General features: G+C 44.0%; 1 protein-coding gene and 1 non-coding gene across 4 annotated transcripts in view; both read right to left on the bottom strand.

Annotated features, from left to right (window-relative positions):
* The window catches only part of entpd6 (ectonucleoside triphosphate diphosphohydrolase 6), an 89,318-nt gene extending 67,982 nt beyond the window's left edge, over positions 1-21,336 (bottom strand). For 2 of the 3 annotated variants that reach the window (XM_068044520.1, XM_068044522.1), the window contains exons 1-3: positions 21,260-21,336; positions 14,840-15,098; positions 11,005-11,081 (exon numbers count right to left, since the gene is read on the bottom strand). In XM_068044520.1, the coding sequence (XP_067900621.1) occupies positions 11,005-11,081; positions 14,840-15,026 (264 nt within the window). In that variant the 5' untranslated portion in view covers positions 15,027-15,098; positions 21,260-21,336. Of the gene's footprint in view, positions 1-11,004; positions 11,082-14,839; positions 15,099-15,431; positions 15,552-21,259 lie in introns of those variants that run through there. The other variant, XM_068044521.1, reaches the window with a different exon arrangement.
* trnak-cuu (transfer RNA lysine (anticodon CUU)) lies at positions 17,245-17,317 on the bottom strand. Its single transcript has one exon. It is a non-coding gene; the product is annotated as a tRNA-Lys (tRNA).
* Positions 21,337-21,838: the final 502 nt, after the last annotated feature.

Genomic DNA, 21,838 nt, shown 5'->3' with positions numbered 1-21,838 from the left:
TATTTTATTCTGGGTACCATTTTTGTAAATTTCATCTGGACCCTCTCCAAGGCCTTGACATCCTCCCTAAAGTGCGGTGCCCAGAATTGGCCACAGTATCCCAGCTGCTTATGAAGGTTTAGCGTAGCTTCCTTGCATTTATGCTCTATGCTTCTATTAATATAGCCAAGAATTCTGTAAGCCTTTTAACAGCCTTCGCCACGTCCTGTCACCTTCAGATACTCGTTTACGTTTTTATGATCCTGTAGTTTTTTTTCAGGAAATATGTGGCGTGTCTTTAAGACAACAAAGGAGCAGTACTGCTTTAAGAGTAAGCAGGCCTCAGGAGATACCAAGAAGGTGCATTCTTGTTGCCTTGGATACAGCCACTCGGACTGAGCATCGAGGGATACATTTGTTACAATTCAATTTTGAAATGGCTTATCGTGCAAACAGTCTGTTCTAACAGGAGAAACAGAGACACAGCTGTGTGTCAGCACCTGAAAGGAGAAACAGACCATTTAAACTGAAGGAAGGGAATTTAGTCTGTTTATTTATTATCTCTCATCTCTCAAAATTCTAAAAAAGGTCAAGCCAAAACAGAGATCTCTGATAATTTAAACTGAAGGAAGGGAAGTTAGACTGTGATAATCCTTTATCCCTCAAAAATTCTAAAGCCAGATTGATTCTATTAAAAGTGGTGGCGAGTTTTTGATCTATTGTGGTCATCGCTGGAGAAGGAAAGCATCACTTACTGCTGGAATTAGACTACGGGCTGTTCTACTGTTGAAGAACCTTTTTTCTCCCCATTGGACAGCTGTGAGGACTTCAAGCAACCGTGGACTGTTTCCGGCAGGAGCGTAAATTTGCAAGGATTCTAATTCTTTTTTATTTTAAATGTTGTTTATGTCTTTGTAGTGTTTAAGAATTTAGTTTTTCTAATTAAACAGTTAATTTGTTGATTTATGGACACCTGGTTTGGTTAGCCTCATTTGGAGGTTCATAGATGGTACAATTTGGCTGGGTCTTTCTTTAATTTGGAAAGTTTAAGATGATATGTTAGACGATCTGTGGAGGGATGGGATTGAATTAACAGTGCATTTCTCCCACCACAATCAGAATCGTATATTTTGATTGGGGGCTTTGACTGGAGCGGTCAGCCATAACAACGTATACCTGCAAGTGTCTGTTCTTGCACCTCTTTTAACATTATACTGTTTAGTTTATATTGCCTCTCATTTTCCTACTTCTCCCCTGCATGTTCAGACCTTCCCCCACTACTCCAACCACTGGAGTTCCTGACCTCCTCCCACCAACCCAGAGTTCCTGATCTCTATTTCTCCACCCCCACCCCCCCACCCCAACCTTCCCCTTGAAAGACCTATCGAAGAACTCATCATTTGCCTCCATATAAGCAGCAACCCCAAGTGCCTCATCTAATTATCTCACCAATCTTTGCGCCCAATGTACCAGCTGCGCAACCACTATTTTAATCACTCCATCATTGGTGGCTGTGCTTTTAACTGCCGATGCCCTAGACCCTGGAATTCTCTCCCTAAACCTTTCTGCCTCTCTTCTCATCTTCTCAGAGATGCTCCTTAAAACCTATTGACTTAAAAATCTTCAAGCAAACTTTTGGTCATCTGTCATTATATTTTGTGTGGCTCGATGTTTGATCACGCTCCTGTGAAGCACCTTGAGACATTTTACTATGCTGAAGCTACTATATAAATGCAAGTTGCTGAACGCAAAAAAGCCACCTCGCTTCACTTTAATATTTTCTATTACAAGCAACTACTTAATTCCCTTTTTAAGAATTTGCAGTTTCGGCTTCAGCTGCAGTCGGTGGCAGAGATTCACTCTCCAACCACCTTCAAGGTTTTAAAAAAACTAACTACTCCTTATTCTATACAATTACCTTAAATTTGTGCCCTTTTGTTACCAGTTATTGCTTTTTCTTAAGCTTGTTTCATTTGTGAAGAAATAGCAGCTTAGCCTGTAGATGTCTGATTGAAATAGGGAAATACCACAGACACAGAGTAAAAGTCACAATGTAAATTCCAGTATGCACTTTACCACAGCTGTATTAATGTGACCATGTCAATCTCTGTGAAGGTTCTTCTTCTTCTTCTTCTTTAAGTTGGTAAGAAATGAAGTTCAGACGGAGAAAGGGTGTGCTCCCTGGAAGTATTATACAATAAGGGCGGCACAGTGGCGCAGTGGTTAGCACCGCAGCCTCACAGCTCCAGGGACCCGGGTTCGATTCCGGGTACTGTCTGTGTGGAGTTTGCAAGTTCTCCCTGTGTCTGCGTGGGTTTTCTCCGGGTGCTCCGGTTTCCTCCCACAAGCCAAAGACTTGCAGGTTGATAGGTAAATTGGCCATTATAAATTGTCACTAGTATAGGTAGGTGGTAGGGAAATATAGGGACAGGTGGGGATGTTTGGTAGGAATATGGGATTAGTGTAGGATTAGTATAAATGGGTGGTTGATGTTCGGCACAGACTCGGTGGGCCGAAGGGCCTGTTTCAGTGCTGTATCTCTAATCTAAAAAAACAAGTAATGAAAAAACCTACAAAATACTTAAAGGGATAGACAGGATAGATGCAGCTAAGATGTTTCCCCTGGCTGGGGAGTCTAGAACCAGGGGACACAATTTCAAAATAAGGGGGAAGCCAGTTAGGACAGAGATGAGGAGAAATTTCTTTACTCAGAGGGTTGTGAATCTTTGGAATTCTCTACCCCAGAGGGCTGTGGAAGCTCAGTCATTGAGTATGTTTAAAGCAGAGATTGACAGATTTCTAAATACCAATGGCATAAAGGGATATGGGGATAGTGTGGGAAAAAGGCACTGAAGTGGATGATCAGCCCTGATCATATTGAATGCTGGGGCAGGCTCGATGGGCTGAATGGCCTGCTCCTATGTTCCTATGTAAACATTTTAAATACACTCCTTCAACAACTCAACCTTCCATAAAGCTCAAAGGGAGTTAAATTGGATAACCCCCAAACAGATGCAGGGATCACGACATGCAATTTATCCACGTCCATTTGTTGTGATGCAGGCAGCATATCAAATTCATGCCGCATAATGTTTTAAATGTTTGCTGCACTCCCCACGCTGTTTGTTAACAGCACGTATCAGCAGGGACCTGATATCGCAAGTGCCGAGCGCTATTTAAAGGCAGCTTGCACCTCAAAGGAAAGGTGCATTGTATCTGGAATAGATGTTGGGAATCATTTCCAGAGTGAATTCCAGAGGGCATTTAAGTGGTCAATGGATAGACATATGGATGAAAATGGAATAGTGTAGGTCAGATGGTTTCAGAGGTCGGCGCAACATCGAGGGCCGAAGGGCCTGTACTGCGCTGTAATGTTCTATGTATCTATCCTGTGAAAGAGTGAACAATGGCAGACCACAGTAGAAAGTGTCCACCAAGGTTTTCTGATAACGCACTGGAGGCCTTGGTGGAATGGAGGCGGCTGGAGGCCCTCAAGACACATGCTTAGCAGGAGTGGGAAGAAACAGCAGCTGAGGTCAATGCCAGGAGTGTTGATCTGACAAGAGTTGACAATGTGAGTGGTACATCTTCAAATAGCATGTCCTACCACTGGTCTTAGCACTGTACAATTCACTGCATCCCCATCATTCATCTACCAACAATCTCTATCAATCAGGATACAACCCTGCCATTTATATGCTTTACCTTAGCCTCTCACTTAGCACTATTGCAAGCCTTGCACCCACAACTCTTAGCTCACACTCACTGGCAGCTAATCAACCATGACACTCATTGATACACTTCCCTCTTTCTTGCAGGAGAAGGTAGAGCATAACAGCAGGCAGCAGCAAAACATAAGAGGACAAGCAGGCCAGCATGTTTTAACCCCATGGAGAAGACAGTGCTGGCCATCATGGAAAGGGGCAATTGGTGAGGCCATGGCCACTGGTATGTTCACATACCTAATCCTCCTCCTCTCCACCCACTTCTTCCTTATCCCAAAATGTCTTCTGATTTAGCAGCTGCAGAGGGTATAAACATGTTCTTATTTTCTCCTCTACCCTAACCTAAACATACCCTTATCCCTTTTTCATTTCAGATACCCAAAAGTTGGAACGTATCCAATTAGTGGAGGAAGAGGAAGATGACAGTGAAGATGAACAGACCTAAGAAATAGACTGTCACTTGATTTTACAGTTGCAGCCACCAGCTCAGATACTGACACTGCGTGTAATTTAGAGGCTAGGATAGGGAAGAACCTGCGCATGGTGTGACACTGGGCACAAGTGCCAGGAGCCAGGGCTGGGGAAAGGATACCGTAGGTGCCAACTCACCAGAGGGCGAGGTCACACACTAGTTCTGCTGCAGAGGACTCAGGAAGGACTTTGAAAGGCTAGGTTATAAAAGGCTGATGGATGTACATACACAAGTGCCCCTTCCACTGGAAAACATGGCAGAAAGCCTGTGTTCAATATCAAGGAGAATGGAGGAGGCCAGCACCAACTTGGCACAGAGTTTTGTGCAGAGCTTGCAGTCCATCATTTTCAACATGGAATGGGTGGTCAGCTCCATCAGCACATTGAGGAAAACAAACATGATGCAAGGTTTGATGGTTGATTTCTCAGCTTCCTCCCCACCCAATCATAATCTATTCTCATCTTTCTCTAGTCTGTACTACTGTGGTCAATGCACCTTTGAACATTTTGTTCCTTTTGAGTTCCAATCCAATGCTCATTTGGCTGGCCTTCCATCATCTACCCTCCATAAACCTGAACTCATCCTAAACTCTGTTGCCTGTATCCTCACTTGCACCAGTCTTGTTCACCCACTGCCCCTGTACCTGTTGACCTACACTGGCTCCTAGTCCACCACGCCTTGATCTCAAATCCCTCCCTATCTCTGTAACCTCCTCCAGCCCTATAAGTTTTTCACTGGAGAGAAATATGCAGTGGGGTTTCCACCCCAGGGGTCAGTATTAGGACCACTGCTTTTTCTGTTTGAGATAAATGACCTGAATGTGGTATAGGCAATAAAATTTTGAAGTTTGCAGATGATACCATTTATAACATTGGCAAGTTTTCTAACAAGTAGAAGGCATCAGGGGAACACAGGAAACAGGAGCAGCAGTAGGCCATTCGGCCCCTCAAGCCTGCTCCGCCATTCAACTCGATTATGGCTGATCTACCTCAACGTCATTTTCCCATGCTATCCCCATTTCCCTTGATATCTTCAATATCTACAAATCTATTGATCTCTGACTTGAACTCAATCACTGAGCCTTCACAGCCCTCTGTGGTAGAGATTCCAAAGATTCACCACCATGTGAGTTAAGAAGTTCCTCATCTCAGTCCTAAATGGGCTACTTCTTACTCTCAGGCTGTGTCCCCTGGTTTTAGTCCCCCCCCCACCTCCCCCCCCAAAACGAGGGGAAACATTCTTCCTGCATCTACCCTGTCGAGCCCTCTAAGAATTTTGTATGCTTCAAAGAGATCATTTCTCATTCTAAACTCTAGAGAATACAGGCTGTGTCTCCTCCATCTCGCCTCATAGGACAATCCCGCCATCCAGTAATCAGTCTGGTGAACCTTCATTGCACTCCCTCTATGGAAAGTATATCCTTCCTTCGGCAAGAAGACCAAAACTGTACACAGTTCTCCAGGTACGGTATCACCGAGGCTCTATACAATTGCGGCAAGACGACTTTACTCCTGTACTCAATTCCTCTTGCAATAAAGGCCAACATACCATTTACTTTCCTAATGTCTTGCTGCACCTGCATGTTAGCTTTCAGTGACTTATGAACAAGGACACTCAGGTCTCTTTGGACATCAACACTTCCCAATCTCTCACCATTTAAGAAATACTCTATTTCTATTTTTCCTACCAATGTGAATAACTTTACATTCTTCCACATTATATTCCATATGCCATGTTCTTGCCCACTCACTTAGCTTGTCTAAATCCCCTTGAAGCCTCTTTGCATCTTCTCACCTAATTTTATGTCATCTGCAAACTTGAAAGTATTACATTTAATCCCCACATCCAAATCATTGATATAGATTGTGACTAGCTGGGGCCCAAGCACTGATCCTTGCAGTACCCCACTAGTCACAGCCTGCCAACCTGAAAATGGCCCATTTAGAAATCACAGAAAGTTTACGGCACAGAAAGAGGCACTCGGCCTGACTGTGTCTATGCCAGCCAAAAATGAGCCACCCAATCTAATCCCACATCCCAGCATTTGGTCTATAGCCCTGCAGGTTACAGCACTTGAAGTTCGTAGCCAGACACCTTTGAAATGAGTTGAGGGTTTCTGCCTCTACTACCCTTTCAGTGAGTTCCAGATCCCCACCATCCTCTGGGTGAAAATGTTTTTCCTCATCTCCCCTCTAATCTTTCTACCAATCACTTTAAATCTATGCCCCTAGTCACTGACCTCTCTGCTAAAATAAATATAGGCCCTTCCCATCCACTCTATCCAGGCCCCTCACAATTTTGCACATTTCAATCAAATCTCCCCTCAGCCTTCTTTGTTCCAAGAACAACCCCAGCCTATCCAATCTTTCCTCATAGCTGCATTTTTCCAGTCCCGACAGCATCCTCGTAAATCTCCTCTGTACTCTTTGTGCAATTACATTTTCTCTGTAATGAGGTGACCAGAATTGCACACAGTACTCAAGTTGTGGTCTAACCAATGATTTATACAGTTCTAGCATAACCTCCCTGCTCTTATATTGTATGCCTTGGCTAATAAAGGAAAGGATTCCATATGCCTTCTTAACCACCTTATCAACCCGTCCTGCTACCTTCAGGGGTCTGCGGATATCACTCCAAGGTCCCTCACTTATTTAAAGTTTATTCCTACTTTCTGTTTTCTGTCTGTTGACCAATTCTCAATCCCATGTGCTCTAATTTTTCTTATAAATCTCTTGTGTGGGACCTTATTGAAAGTCTTCTGAAAATCCAAATACACCACATCCACTGATTTCCTCTTATCTATTCTGCTAGTGACATCCTCAAAAAGCTCGTAACAAGTTTATCAAATATGATTTCCTTTCATAAATTCATGCTGACTCTGCCCAATCCTACCATTTTTTTCTAACTATCTAGTTATCACATCCTTTATAATAGATTCTAGCAGTTTCCCATTTTCTCTCTTCCTTCTTAGTGGGGTTACATTTGCTACCTCCCAATCTTCAGGAACCACTCCTGAATGTACAGAATTTTGGAAGATGATCACCAATGCATCCACCATCTCTACAGCCACCTCTTTCAACACTCTGATGTACACATCATCAGGTCCAGGGAATTTATCAACTTTCAGTCCCATGAATCTCTCCAATACTACTTTTCACTCATACTAATTTCTTTCAGTTTCTCATTCTCGTTAGTCCCTTGATTCTCCATTATTTGTTTTTTTTTAGTATTTTCCTCTGTGAAGACAGACACAAAGTATTTGTTTAGTTTCTCTGCCATTTCCTTATTCCCTATTATAAATTCCCATCTCTGCCTGTAATGGGCCCACATTTGGCTTTGCTAATCTTTTCCTTTTTACATACCTATAGAAGCTTTTACAGTCTGTTTTTATGTTTCTTGTTAGTTTACTTTTATATTCTATTTTCTCCATCAGTTTCTTGGTCCTCCTTTGCGGAATTCTAAAATGTTCCCAATCCTCAGGCTTACTACATTTTTGGCATCTTTATAAGTCTCTTCCTTTGATCTGATGCAATCTTCAACTTCCCTTGTTAGCCATGGTTGGATCACTTTTCCTGCTGAGTTTTTGTGCCTCAAAGGAATGCAAATTTGTTGCAAACCATGTATTAATTTTTTTTAAAATGCTAGCCATTGCTGTCTACCGTCAAACCTTTTACTGTAGTTTCCCAATCTACCACAGCCAACTTGCCCCTCATACCTTCGTAGTTTCCTTTGTTTGGATTTAAGACCCTAGTTTTGGATTGAACTACATCACGTTCAAATTTGAAGTAAAATTCTACATATTATAGTCACTCTTCCCTAAAATCTCCTTTGCAATATTAACCTTTTCTCATTGCACAATACCAGATCTAAAATCGCCCGTTCTCTCGTTGGTTCCTCAACATACTGTTCTAGAAAACCATTTCTTATACATTTCAGGAAATCGTCCTCCACAGCATTAGTGCTAATTAGGGTTAACCAGTCTATATGTAGATTGGAGTCCTGTGATTACTATATTACCCTTGTTACATGCACCTCTAATTTCCTGATTTATACCGTGCCCTACATTACCACTATTTGGTGGCCTATAAACAACTCCTACCAAAGTTTGTTGCCCCTTGCTGTTTCATAGCTCTACCCAGACTGATTCGACATCTTGATCTTTCAATCCAAGATCCTCTCTCACCAATGTACTGATGTCATCCTTTATTAATAGCTCTATCCCACCTCCTTTTCCTTTTTGCCTATCCTTCCTAAATGTTGAATATCCTTGAGCATTCAGTTCCCAGCCTTGGTCACCCTGCACCTACATCTCCGTAATAGCAATTAGATCATACCTGTTTACTTCTATTTGTGCTGTTAATTAATCCATCTTGTTGTCAATTCTGTGTGCATTCAGATAGAGTCCCTTTAATTCTGTCTTTTTATTTTCACAACCTCTAGCTTTATCTGCTGGCGACTCTTAAGTTTGTGAGCTCTGTCCCTTCCTGCCACAGTCTGAATATCATTACCCTTGTTGCTACCTTACTCTCTTTCCTTCTCCTCTCTCTTTAAATTATCACATTTTCTCTCACTTGATTCCTCACCCCCACTATTTAGTTTAAAGCCCTCTCTATCGCTGTAGTTATACTACTCACCAGAACACTGGTCTCAGCACGGTTCAGGTGAAGACCATCCCAATGGTAGAGCTCCCACTTTTCCCCCGTACTGGTGCCAGTGCCTCATGAATTGAAACCCATTTCTCCCACAACAATCTTTGAGCCATGCATTTAACTCTCTAGTCTTATTTACCTTACCCCAATTTGCTTGTGACAGACAGAATAGTTAAATGACCAGACACATGGCTGATGCCATTTAGTGCAGATAAGCATGAAGTGATGCACTTTGGGAGGGAAGAACAACATGAAAGGCAGTATAATCAAAATTCTACTATTTTGAGGAAGGTGCAAGGGCAGAAACCTGTGGGGTGCATATTCACAAATCTTTGACAGTGGTAGGGTAAGCCGATAAGGCAGTTGAGAAAGCATATGGGGTATTTGGCTTCGTAAATAGGGATGTTGAACATAAATAAAGGAAGCCATGCTAAACATTTATAAATTACTGGTCAGGCCTCAGCTGGAGTGCTGTGTCTATTTCTGGGCACCACACTTTCGGAAGGATGTCAAGGCCTTGCAGAAGATAGAGGCGGCTTACTAGGTTACTATACCAGTGATAAGGGACTTCAGTAATGTGGAAAGGCTAGAGAAATTGGGATTGCTCTCCTTAGAGCAGTGAAGGTTAAGGGGAGACCCGTAGGCCTGCAGCCACTACTTCTTGCACTTTTACGTCCCCGCAAAGGACTCACGCCCTACAGACAATATTATAGTGACATTAAAAATTATGAGGGATTTTGATAGAGAGGGGGAAAAACTGTTTACTCTGGCAAGTGGGTAAATAGCCAGAGATCACAGATTTAAAATAACTGACAAAAGTAGTAGAGGGGAGAATGTTTTCACAGAGGGCTACAATCTGGAATGCACTACCTGAAAAGGGTTGTGGAAGCAGATTCCATAGGAACTTTCAAAAGGCAACTGGACAAGTGCTCGAAGATGACTAATTTGCAGGGGGAGAAAGTTGGGGTGTGGAACTAAATTGGACAGCTCTTTCGAACAGCAAGCCCAGGCATGGCAAGTCGAACGGCCTCCATTGTTCCCCTTTAGTTTCTACGATTCTAACCCTCCAAGTCTATGTTCCTCTACCTCCAGACTTTTGTGCATGTCCCATTACCTTCACCCCACCACTTGCAACTATCTAAGTGCTAAGTTCTGGAATTCCATCACCAGATCTCTTTGCCTTTCCACCTATCTCCTCCTTTATAAGAGGCTATCCTATTGCCATCTTTGGTTCAGTGCCAACTTTTGCCTGATTCTGTGAAGTACCTTCGGACATTTTACTATGCTAAAGGCACTATAACAAATGCAAGCTGTTGTTGTCTGTACTTCTTCCTACAACTCCAATGTTTAAATCAAGATGCGTTAAAATCACAATTCAACTCAATCATTTACGCCCAAAATTTCAGAACTGTGGAAATCCTTGCCTCCCTCGGTCTTTCCTTCATACTATAATCTTCAGGCTGATAGTTTCTTACTTGAAAAGAAACTTCATAATCGAAGTTACTTGGCATGTTTTCACTAAATGCACTATTTTACAGCACCAAACTCATCGCTTTGCTGAATTCTTTTATTTAGTCTGCAAGCGTGACCCTGAGCTTGCCAATTTAATTCTCCAACCCACTCCCGCTCTGATCTGTCCTTGGCTTCCTAAACTGTTTCAATTAAATTCAACATAAACTCAAGGAACAGCACCTCACCTTTCTACTGGGCACTTTACAGCCTTGAAGCATTAACACTGAGTTGAGCAACTGGTAATGAAAGTTACTGTACCAGTTCTTCTGGGTATGGCAGAGGTGTAGGTTGATTCTTAGGGTGGGGTGTTCTATACCCTGGGGTACTTTGTCTTTCTTCTGCAACATACGTGGCAAACAGAAACCTTCTCTTTGCCAGATTTTCCATGCTACCCACCACCCTCCGCTATTCTGCTGTAACTAGTTACACCTTCTCTGGATCCATCTTTACTTGCCTCCTTACAATCTCCTTTAACCTTTCAAAAAGCTGTTCATCTCGAACATCTTCCAGTTCTGATGAAAGGTCATCAACCTCAAACGTTAACTCTGTTTCTCTCCCCATAGATGCTGCCTGTCCTGCCAAGTTTTTATAACATTTTCTGTTTCTAATATCACAAGCTGGGTTGCTGGTAGCATTGAATCCACTAATAAGACAAAGAAAGTCATACCAAATGGGGGTCATCAGAATACGCAGACAATCCTGGCTTCAAGGCTTTGAAAGTTTCATGTGTAAGTTTAGGAGATTCTGTTGAAAGGAATCACAAATTTCGAAAAGTGAATGATTAAACTTTTCTATTTGCCATTATCAATTGTGAGCGTACAGCAATATGCTATAACCATTGTTTTATTTGATACCTTTAAAAGACCCAAGTTTAGTGAATTGATTTTAGAATAATAGATCCAAGCAATAAATATTGAAATTACATAATAGGATACACACCAAAAGCCAGGTTACTGCAGAGCAGGATAGATGCTGGGGAGCTTTAAAAACCATTTTGATCTAAATTTAGATGATAGACATTAGGCCATTAAATGCTGGAAAAAACAGGGTTCAGCGTTCAAAGGACAAGTAGACATGCTGCAGTGATGTCAGCTCAGAGGAGTTCCTTTGTTTGCAGTTTTCATGTAAATGCATCCATCTGAATAAATTAATAGCAGGGAGAACTCCACTGCTCCTCTTTGAAATAGTGTCATGAAGTCTTTTACGCCCACCTGAGAGGGCAGAGGGGTCTCTGTTTACCATCTCAAAGGCAGTCCCTTCAACTGTGCATGGTAACATTATGGTTATGTTACTGGACTAGTAATCCAGAGGCCTGGACTAATGATTCAGAGATACAAGATCAAATCTCAGCATGGTACCTGGGGAATTTAAATTCATTTAATTAAATAAAGCTGGAATAAAAAGCTAGTATCGGTAATGGTGACTATGAAACTACTGGACTGTTGTAAAAACCCATCTGGTTCATTACTATTCTTCAGGGAAGGAAATCGGCTATCCTTATCTAGTCTGGCCTAGATGTGACTCCAGACCTGCAGCAATGTAGTTGACTCTTAACTGCCCTCTAAAATGGCCCAGCAAGCCACTCAGTTTATCAAACGAAAAAGTCGAAGAATAAAACCAGACGGACCACCCAGCATTGATCTAGGCAATAGACACAACAAAGGCACAACTAGCCCAGTCGATCCTGTAAAGTCCTCCTCACTAACATCCGGGGACTTGTGCCAAAATTAGGACAGCTGTCACAGACTGACAGTCATACACAATATCATACGTTTCAGACACTGTCCCGGATATCTCCATCACCATCTCTAGATTTGTCCTGTCCCACTCCAAGACAGACCTCTTAGAGGTGGCAGCACAGTGGTATACAGTTGGGAAGGAGTAGTCCTGGGAGTCCTCAACATTGACTCCCAACCTCATGAATCTCACGGTATCAAGTTCAACATAGGTAAGGAAACTTTCTGTTAATTACCATCTCCTGCCTTCAGCCGATACTCCTCCATATTGAACACCACTTGGAAGCAGCACTGAGGGTAGCAAGGGCGCAGAATCAACTCTGGATGAGGGAACTTCACTGCCTATCACCAAGAGAGGCTCAGTAGCACCACCACTGACCAAGCTGGCCCACTCCTGAAGGACACATCTGCCAGACTGGGCCTGCAGCAGATGGTGAGAGAACCAATACGAGGAAAACCTACTTGACCTCATCCTCACCAATCTACTTGCAGATACACCTATCCATGAAAATATTGATGGGGTGATCGCTGCACATTTCTTGTAGAGACGAAATCCCATCTTCACACTGAAGACACCCTCCATTGTGCTGTGTGGCTGTACCAGTGTGCTAAATGCGGATCTAACAGCTCAAAATTAGTGAAGCAGGAAGGGTTGTGGGCCATCAGCAGAAATGCATCCAACCACAATCTGTCCAGCATTTCTCTCACTCCACCACTACCACCAATCCTGGCTCAATGAGGAGTGCAGGAGAGCATACCAGGAGCAGCAGCAAGCATACTTAAAAATTAGGGGCCAACTCTACGAAACAGGAGTAGAACATAACAACAAATAGGAGCTGGAGTAGGCCATTTGGCCCTGCGAGCGTGCTCTGCCATTCAACAAGATCATGGCTGATCTTCTATCTCAACTCCACCATCGTGTAACATCCCCAGCTCAATGATGGCAGAGCCCAGCACATGCTTGCAAAAGACAAGGCTGAAGCATTGCAACCATCTCCAGCTAGAAGTGGCGAGTGAAGGCCAGTCTTCAGCCAATTTGATTCACTCTATACGATATCAAGAAACGACGAAGCACCCTGGACACACCAAAGGCTATGTTCTCCAAAATATAATCCCAGCTATGGTGCTGTAGGCATGCTCCAGAACTAGCCTGGTCTGTGAAGTAGGAATGTTCCAAGGGGATAGTCTTAGTTGAAATATGGTATGTGTTAATTTGTTGTTTTTTTCTCCCTGACAAGAGTACATGATGTACCTCAAGCACTGCTGGGGAAATATTTAAAATGAGAAAAACAGTTTTGAAAATAAAACCATATGTACGTAGGGCAGACTTACCCTGGAGAATTAGCTATAACTAAAAGCACAGCAACTTTGGATTTATGTAAGCCATTGCAATTGAGTAATACAAGAAAGATGATATACACACTGGATGAAAGCTTTTTTTTGAATTACGTAAAACAGGATTTCATTAAAGTAGCTGTTAATGAAATCTGCTCAACTTTAAGCAACATTTTTAAAAAGTTAGCGATTTGGCAAGTCAGTTTAGAGGAACAACATACAAAAGGGAAGCCTAGAAGTCAATGAGAAAATATTTAAATAATGACTGAACTCTGAATGAGAAGACATAGACTCCTTCTATGCTGTATGATTCTCTGAATGCTTCCATTTGTGGGGCGAGACCAAAGTAGGGACCATAAATATGATAATCACAAGTCCAACAGAACATTCAGGAAAAACTTCTTTACCCAAGAGTGGCAAGAACGTGGCACTTGCTACCGCAAGGAGTAATGGAGGCAATTAGCACAGACCAATTTAAGGGGAAGCTAGGCTAGCACATAAGGAATATAAGGATATGCTGACAGTATTAGATGAAGAAAGGTGGGAGGCAGCTCATGTGGAGCATAAACACTGGCATAGACTAGTTGGGCCTAACTGCCTGTTTCATAGTATACAGGATTTACAGCACAGAAGTGTATCCAATTAATCACACGATCCTACTCTTTCCCCATTGCCCTGCATAATTTTTCCTTTTCAAGTTTACTGTATACCCAATTCTCTTTTGAATGTCATTATTGAATCTGCTTCCACCATCCCTTCAGGCAGTTATGATCTGGAATGCACTACTTGTGTAAAAGACATTTCTCATCACCCCTCTAATTCTTCTGCCAATTATCTTAAATGTGTGTCCTCTCCTGCCAGTGAAAAGAGCTTCTCCTGATTCACTCAAGGAAAATCCATCAATTTTGAACACCTCTATTAATCTCCCCTTATTCTCCCCTCTAAGCCCAGCTACTCTAGTTACTCCACATAATTGAAATCCTTCATCCCTGGTACCTTTCTAGTAAATCTCCTCTGCATCCTCTCTGAGGTTTTGACATCCTTCTAAGTGTGGTATGTTGAATTGGACACTACATTCCAGCTGATGTCTCACCAGTGATTTATGAAGATTTAACATAACTTCCTTGCTTTTGTACTCTAAACCTTTATTTCGAAATCCAAGGATCACTGTGATTAAAAACAGCTGCATCAATTTGTCCTGCCACATTTAAAGGTTTGTCTGTGAATTGACAGGTCTCTGTTCCTGCACACTCCTTTAAAATTGTATCATTTGTACGCTTGCAAAGTTCTTGATCAAAGTGACAAAACACAAAAACCATTATTACCATCAAGTGCAGTTGCAGTAGCAAGTATTATAGGAGGGATTAAGTTCTTCAGTATCAATGTCTGCATTTTAGCTATTCCTCAAAATAACTGGAAATGAAAACCTACCACCTGGCATCTTGGTAAACTTGAAGACATGGATGCGTGTCCCAGTGCTGCCAGCATCAAACATGATTCCATAGAAGTCTTGAGAGGCAGGCTGCACAAGTGTTCTTTGAAAAGGTTTCTTTTGATACACATATATAAATATGAATATGAAAAGGACAAGCACGAATGCAATTTTTGGTATCTTCATGGTTCCGAAAAGTTAAATACATATTTTCTTTGCTGCAGATTCATGCATGTTACGCACAATTCTCAATGGAACCTGTAATAAAAGTCAGTTTAAACAATTAACCAGTTTCACATATATAGAAAAGATTTATTTTCTCAAACTAGAAAGAAGAATTTCTCTTTCTTCACATAGCAAGGTACAGTGCATCTTTGCAAAGTTCTTCATCAAGGTGACAAGATTTAAAACCTAAAAACAATGCAGCTTGGGACATATAGAAAACAATAGATCCAGGCAGTCAGTGCTGGACCATACACAAACAGTAATGTACACTAAAAGTTAAGCCATGGAAGTTTATGCTGCAGTGCTGAGACAAAACAATAGAACTGACCAAAATGATTCTGTAGGAACCAGAATTTCCATCCTTACCTGGTCTGGCCTATATGTGACACCAGTCCTACATCAAGGTGATCAGCTCTTAACGACCCTTTGAAATGGCATGGCAAGTCACTCAGTTGTACAAGGGAAACTCGGGGTGTGCAATTAATGGCAGCCTCATCAGTGACATCCACATCTCAAGAATGAATAAAGAAGAAAAAAAAAAGACTTGGTTCTGCACAGGCAAAACGGATGCAAAACTGTACTCCATACTGGCCAAGTGGTTGAGTGGGAATGATCAATTTCTTGGTCTTTTGATTAGTATCTTGGAGAAATTGATAAACTATTTAAAATGTCTGGTTGATGCAGGCCATATGTACAAGGCATATTTAACTAACTGATAACCTAAAGATTAACAGATCATCTTAGCTGTTGCTAGTACTCTCGTCTCCAAGTCAGAAGGTTGCAGGCTCAAGTTCCATTCCAATGGCTTCAGTGCAAAATCTAAACTGACATCCAAGTGCAGCACTGTCAGAGGTCTAATCTTTTGGCAAAAAAAGCTAACAATGACCTGTTAATGTACTTTAGTAATGTTGAGGGATCAATATTGACCAGGACACCGGGAGTAGTCGACTGCTCTTTTTGAAATAGTGCCTTGGAATCATTTACATCCACCCGATGGGAAACAGGGACTCGGTTCAACATCTTACTTGAAAAACGACACCTCCGACAGTGCAGCACTTCCTCAGTACTGTACTGGAGTGTCAGTCTAGATTTTATCAAATCTCTAGAGTGGGACTACAAGTTTCAACCTCCAGCCCACAACCTTCTACTAAGTCGAGGCTGACAAAACAGTTGCAAAGGCAGAAGATGATGCCTAGAACTACAGAATAGAATAACATGCTAATGGATTTCCTATTCATGGTGAGTCAGAGAATGCATAACAATATTAGAACACGTATTATGTCATTGTGATATTATAATACATGAAGCTTTAAACTAAGCAATAGTACTTAAAAAAAAATATGGAACTGGAGCAGTAATGTGAGTAAATACAAAACTCTGCTGGGAGACAGAAAATCTAGTAGATGGAAGCAGCTTAACATGCAACATGAAAAATATCTACATAAGCAAGGTTATGGTATGATTTATAGTTAATCTCTCAGTAGGTATTTTAATTGCATAACAGTTCTGGGGATAATGTGTAAACTCCGTATGGTTGCCAATTGCCTCCTTTTCATGAAAAAGCAATTGAAGCTGTACTGAAATGTTACGTAAGTTTATCTGTTTCTCAGCAGCTCAGATCGCAAATTTTGACAATTCAAGTGTTATCACATCATAAAAAATAGTGAGTGAAAAGTATCCCAAGATTCATAGAGAGATACAGCACTGAAAAAGGTCCTTTGGCCTACGAAGTCGGTGCCGAACAACAACCACCCATTTATACTAATCCGACATTAATCCCATATTCCATACCACATCCCCACCATTCTCCTACCACTTACTTACACTAGGGGCAATTTACAATGGCCAATTTACCTATCAACCTGCAAGTCTTTGGCTGTGGGAGGAAACCGGAGCACCCGGTAGAAACCCACGCGGTCACAGGGAAAACTTGCAAACTCCGCACAGGCAGTACCCAGAACCGAACCCGGGTCGATGGAGCCGTGAGGCTGCAATGCTAACCACCGCGCCACCCAAAAGAGAGCACCTCTGACACTGCAGCACTCCCTCAGAACAGGGTCAATCTTCAATTATATGCTCAAATCCTAGAGTGGGACTTGAATTCACAACCTTCTGATTAAGGGGCAAAGATGCTACTAACTGAGCCACAGCTGACAATAGCTAAATCTGAGGTTGAACACGCCCAGCATGGGGCTCAAACCCACGACCCTGAGATTAAGAGTCTCATGTTCTGCCAACTGAGCTAGCCAGGCATGCTAAACTCATTGCTCTAAAAGAAATGTAACAGAACTCCTGATTATTTAGTAGCTATTTGCAGTCAGAGACCCAGCATTCTTATGAATGGCTTTACAGTCAGTTGCTTAGGTGACAGAAGCAGCGGTAATATTTTTTTGCAAACAAAACTGTCAGGACTTGAGAAGGACTCAGGCGATACAAAATATAGAAGTTTATTTCAAAATAAAATCTCACCAGAAAGGCTATGGGGTAAGGATAACATTTAGGGTGTTAAGGCAAGGATCTAGGGTTGAGGTGAGGAGTTAGCAATCAGCTTGGGATCAAGGCTTGAGGAGAGGAATTAGCATTAAGTGAGGATCTAACATTGGCGAGGAGCTGGAAGTGAGGTACTAAATGACTACTTTGTATGTCTTTGTCAAGGAAGAAGATGCAGCCCAAACTATAGTGAAAAAGGAGGTAGTTGAGACCGTGAATGGGTTAAAAATTGATAAGTAGGAGGTATTAGATAGTCTGGCTAAGTCACCGGGATCGGATGAGATGCATCTGAGGATACTGAGGGAAGTAAGGGTGGAAATTTCAGAGGTCATAATCTTCTAATCCTCCTTAGATACAGAGGTGGTGCCAGAGGGCTGGAGAATGGCAAATGTTACACTCTTGTTCAAAAAAGTGTGTAGGGATAAGCCCAGCAACTCCAGGGCAGTCAGTTTAACCTTGGTGGCAGGAAAGGCTTTAGAAACAATAACTCAGGACAACACTAAAAGTCACTTGGACAAATGTGGATTAACCAAGGAAAGCCAATACAGATGTGTTAAGGACAAATTGTGTTTAACTAAATTGATTGAGCTTTTCAATGAGGTAACACAGAGGGTTGATGAGGGTAATGCGGTTGATGTGGTGTACATGGACTTCCAAAAGGCATTTTATAGAGTGCCCATGACAAGTTTGTCAGCAAAGTTAGAGTCCATGGAACAAAAGGGACAATAGCAACATGGATACAAAATTGGCTGAATGATAGGAAACAGTAGCTGTGAATGGTGGTTCTTTTTGGACTGAGGAAGGTTAGGACCCCTGCTTTTCTTGATATACATTAATGACCTAGACTTGGGTTCACAGGGCACAATTTCAAAATTTGAGGATGACACAAAACATGTAAGTATTGTGAATTGTGAGGAGGATAGTGATAGATCAAGAGAACACAAGACACTTTTATGGAATGGGTAGACAAGTGGCAGATGAAATTTAATGCAGAGGTGTGAAGTGATTCATTTTGTTCAGAAGAGGTGTTGCAGCGGGAAAGAGAACTGGGGGTATATGTGCACAAATCACTGAAGGTGACAGGGGTAGGTTGAGAAAGCAGTTAATAAAACATATGGGATCCTGGGCTTTATAAACAGGAGCACAGAGTACAAGAACAAGAAAATTCTGGCTCAACTGGAGTACTGCATTCAGTTCTGAGCACCACACTTCATGAAGGACATGTAGGCATCAGAAAGGGTACAGAAAGGATTCACGAGAATGAGGTTCCTCATCCCTGGAACTAGTTATGTGGATAGATTTGAGAAGCTGGAGCTGTTTTCCTTGGGGATGATTGAGAGGAGATTTGACAGAGCTGTTCAAAATCATGAGGGGTCTAGACAGAGTAGATAGGGAGAAACTGTTCCCATTGATGGAAAGATCAAGAACCAGAGGACACAGATTTAAGCTGATTGGCAAAAGAAGCAAATGGTTAGGATTTGGAACACACAGTGTGGTGGAGGCAGAGTCAATCATGGCTTTCAAAAGGGAACTGTATAATTATTTGAAGAGAAAAAAATTGCAGGGCTACAAGGAAAAGGCACATGATTGGAATGAGGTGAGCTGCTTTTGCAGAGAGCTGGCATGGATACAACGGGCTGAATGGCTTCATTCTGTGCTGTAACCCCTATGGTGGACAGAAACTTGGTTAACCAATACAAGTCAACAGGTCATCGATCGGGAAAAGTCGCATTCAACACCAGTTACATCAGGTGTTCTCCAGGGGACTGTTCTCCTTATGTTGCTGCTGTATATAAATGACATAGGAGATAGAATCAGTCCCAAAACAAAAATCAAGCTCTTTGCAGATGACTGCTTCATGTACCGACCCGTTCAAGGGCAGGAAGACAAAGTACACCTACAAAAGGACTTAGATGCACTGAGAATGTTCTCATAGATGGCAAATGACTTGCAATCCATCAAAATACCACACCATGCAGTCTAGGACCTTCACATACAGCATGATGGGAATCAACCTTACATCCATCAAGCAGAGCCTGTATCTTGGTATCCTCCTATCAAAAGACATGAATGGGTATGCTACATAAAGCATGCTTTAAACAACACCCGGTATATCCAAACAGCTTCATACCAAATGCCACAAGACACTGGAATAACCCCCCTCCAAAAATAACTAACCAAACCACTTCACAGGCATTTAAAGTGGACATGGAAAAGGGGAAACATGAACAGGTAGTGTAGGGCAAACACACAGCTTGCAAGTTGCACCACCTCTGAACGATGATGCTGCACAGCGATTTCGAAATACTACTGAGATTCTGAGAGCTGCTCTATGATTCTATGGAGTGAGTGAGGCGAGGGTCCCGGGGATGGTGGTGGGGGCAAGTGAGGTGAGGGTTCTGGGGAGGCGGTGAGGCAAGTGTCTCAGTGTGGTGGAGTGGGGGTGGCGAGAGTCCTGGGGGGAGGGGTGAATGAGGTAAGGGGGAGATGGTGTGGAGGTGAGTGAGGTAAGGGTCCCAGGGTTGGAGATGAAGTGGGGGTGAGTGAGGTGAGGGTCTCGGGATTGGGGGTGAGTGAGGTGAGGGTCCCGGGATAGGAGATGAAGTGGGGGTGAGGGTCCCAGGATTGGGGGCGAGTGAGGTGAGGGTCCCGGGATTGGGGGCGAGTGAGGTGAGGGTCCCGGGGTTGGGGGCGAGTGAGGTGAGGGTCCCGGGGTTGGGGGTGAGTGAGGTGAGGGTCCCGGGGTTGGGGGTGAGTGAGGTGAGGGTCCCGGGGTTGGGGGTGTGAGGTGAGGGTCCCGGGGTTGGGGGTGAGTGAGGTGAGGGTCCCGGGGTTGGGGGTGAGTGAGGTGAGGGTCCCGGGGTTGGGGGTGTGAGGTGAGGGTCCCGGGGTTGGGGGTGAGTGAGGTGAGGGTCCCGGGGTTGGGGGTGAGTGAGGTGAGGGTCCCGGGGTTGGGGGTGTGAGGTGAGGGTCCCGGGGTTGGGGGTGAGTGAGGTGAGGGTCCCGGGGTTGGGGGTGAGTGAGGTGAGGGTCCCGGGGTTGGGGGTGTGAGGTGAGGGTCCCGGGGTTGGGGGTGAGTGAGGTGAGGGTCCCGGGGTTGGGGGTGAGTGAGGTGAGGGTCCCGGGGTTGGGGGTGAGTGAGGTGAGGGTCCCGGGATTGGGGGTGAGTGAGGTGAGGGTCCCGGGATTGGGGGTGAGTGAGGTGAGGGTCCCGGGATTGGGGGTGAGTGAGGTGAGGGTCCCGGGATTGGGGGTGAGTGAGGTGAGGGTCCCGGGGTTGGGGGTGAGTGAGGTGAGGGTCCCGGGATTGGGGGTGAGTGAGGTGAGGGTCCCGGGATTGGGGGTGAGTGAGGTGAGGGTCCCGGGATTGGGGGTGAGTGAGGTGAGGGTCCCGGGGTTGGGGGTGAGTGAGGTGAGGGTCCCGGGATTGGGGGTGAGTGAGGTGAGGGTCCCGGGATTGGGGGTGAGTGAGGTGAGGGTCCCGGGATTGGGGGTGAGTGAGGTGAGGGTCCCGGGGTTGGGAATAGAGGGATTTGAGGCCGGGGTTACACTCGGAGTTATATATTTCGGGGCCACTTTATAATGGGATGAATCCGGAGGGCACGCGGTTAAACTTGGTGACATGGCCATCAAACAACAGCAACCAGCCTCCCCAACAGAAATTCGTTAACTAAAAACGTGCACACACGAAATTTACAACCTACCGTCCCACCGCCATCACACACTCCGATCCCCGCTATCCGCCAGCGGAACGCCGCCCATTCGGGGCGGGGCGTGTGACGCAACCCGCTCGTCCCCGCGTTCGCGGCCGCGCGCCTCCGCGTTCACGTCCGCTCACCCATTCCAACCCCCCGCGCGCCTCAACAGCGCTTGTGTCACCAACGGTCGCCCTAGCTGGTTCGATGACGACATCACATCACGTGCAGCCACCAATGGATGGGAATAAAACACACAAAGTGCTGGAAATACTCAGCAGGTTTGGCAGCATCTGTGGAGAGAGAATCAGAGCTAATGACTGGAATTTTACCCTTGGCAGACGGGAGCCATCCACCGACTGATGGCAAACCTACCTCCACCTGGCCTGGGCATCTGATCTGCATTTTGCAGTCCCCAGGCCTTTAATTGGTCTTAATGGAGCTGCCGGCCAATGGGAGGGCCGGCAGTTCTCTGTCCCAGCAGCGCCACCGGGAGTGGTGGCCACGATTGGGGGGACGGGGGCCCGTGTTGGTGGTTGGGGCAGTGGAGTGTCCCTCCGTCGGGCACAGGGTGCCTGATCATGAGGG

This window comes from Heterodontus francisci, chromosome 13, assembly GCF_036365525.1.
Source record: "Heterodontus francisci isolate sHetFra1 chromosome 13, sHetFra1.hap1, whole genome shotgun sequence".
In the NCBI taxonomy this organism is placed as follows: domain Eukaryota; kingdom Metazoa; phylum Chordata; class Chondrichthyes; order Heterodontiformes; family Heterodontidae; genus Heterodontus; species Heterodontus francisci.
Note: the sequence above shows the minus strand (reverse complement) of the source record. Positions and strands in the feature narration are given on the sequence as shown.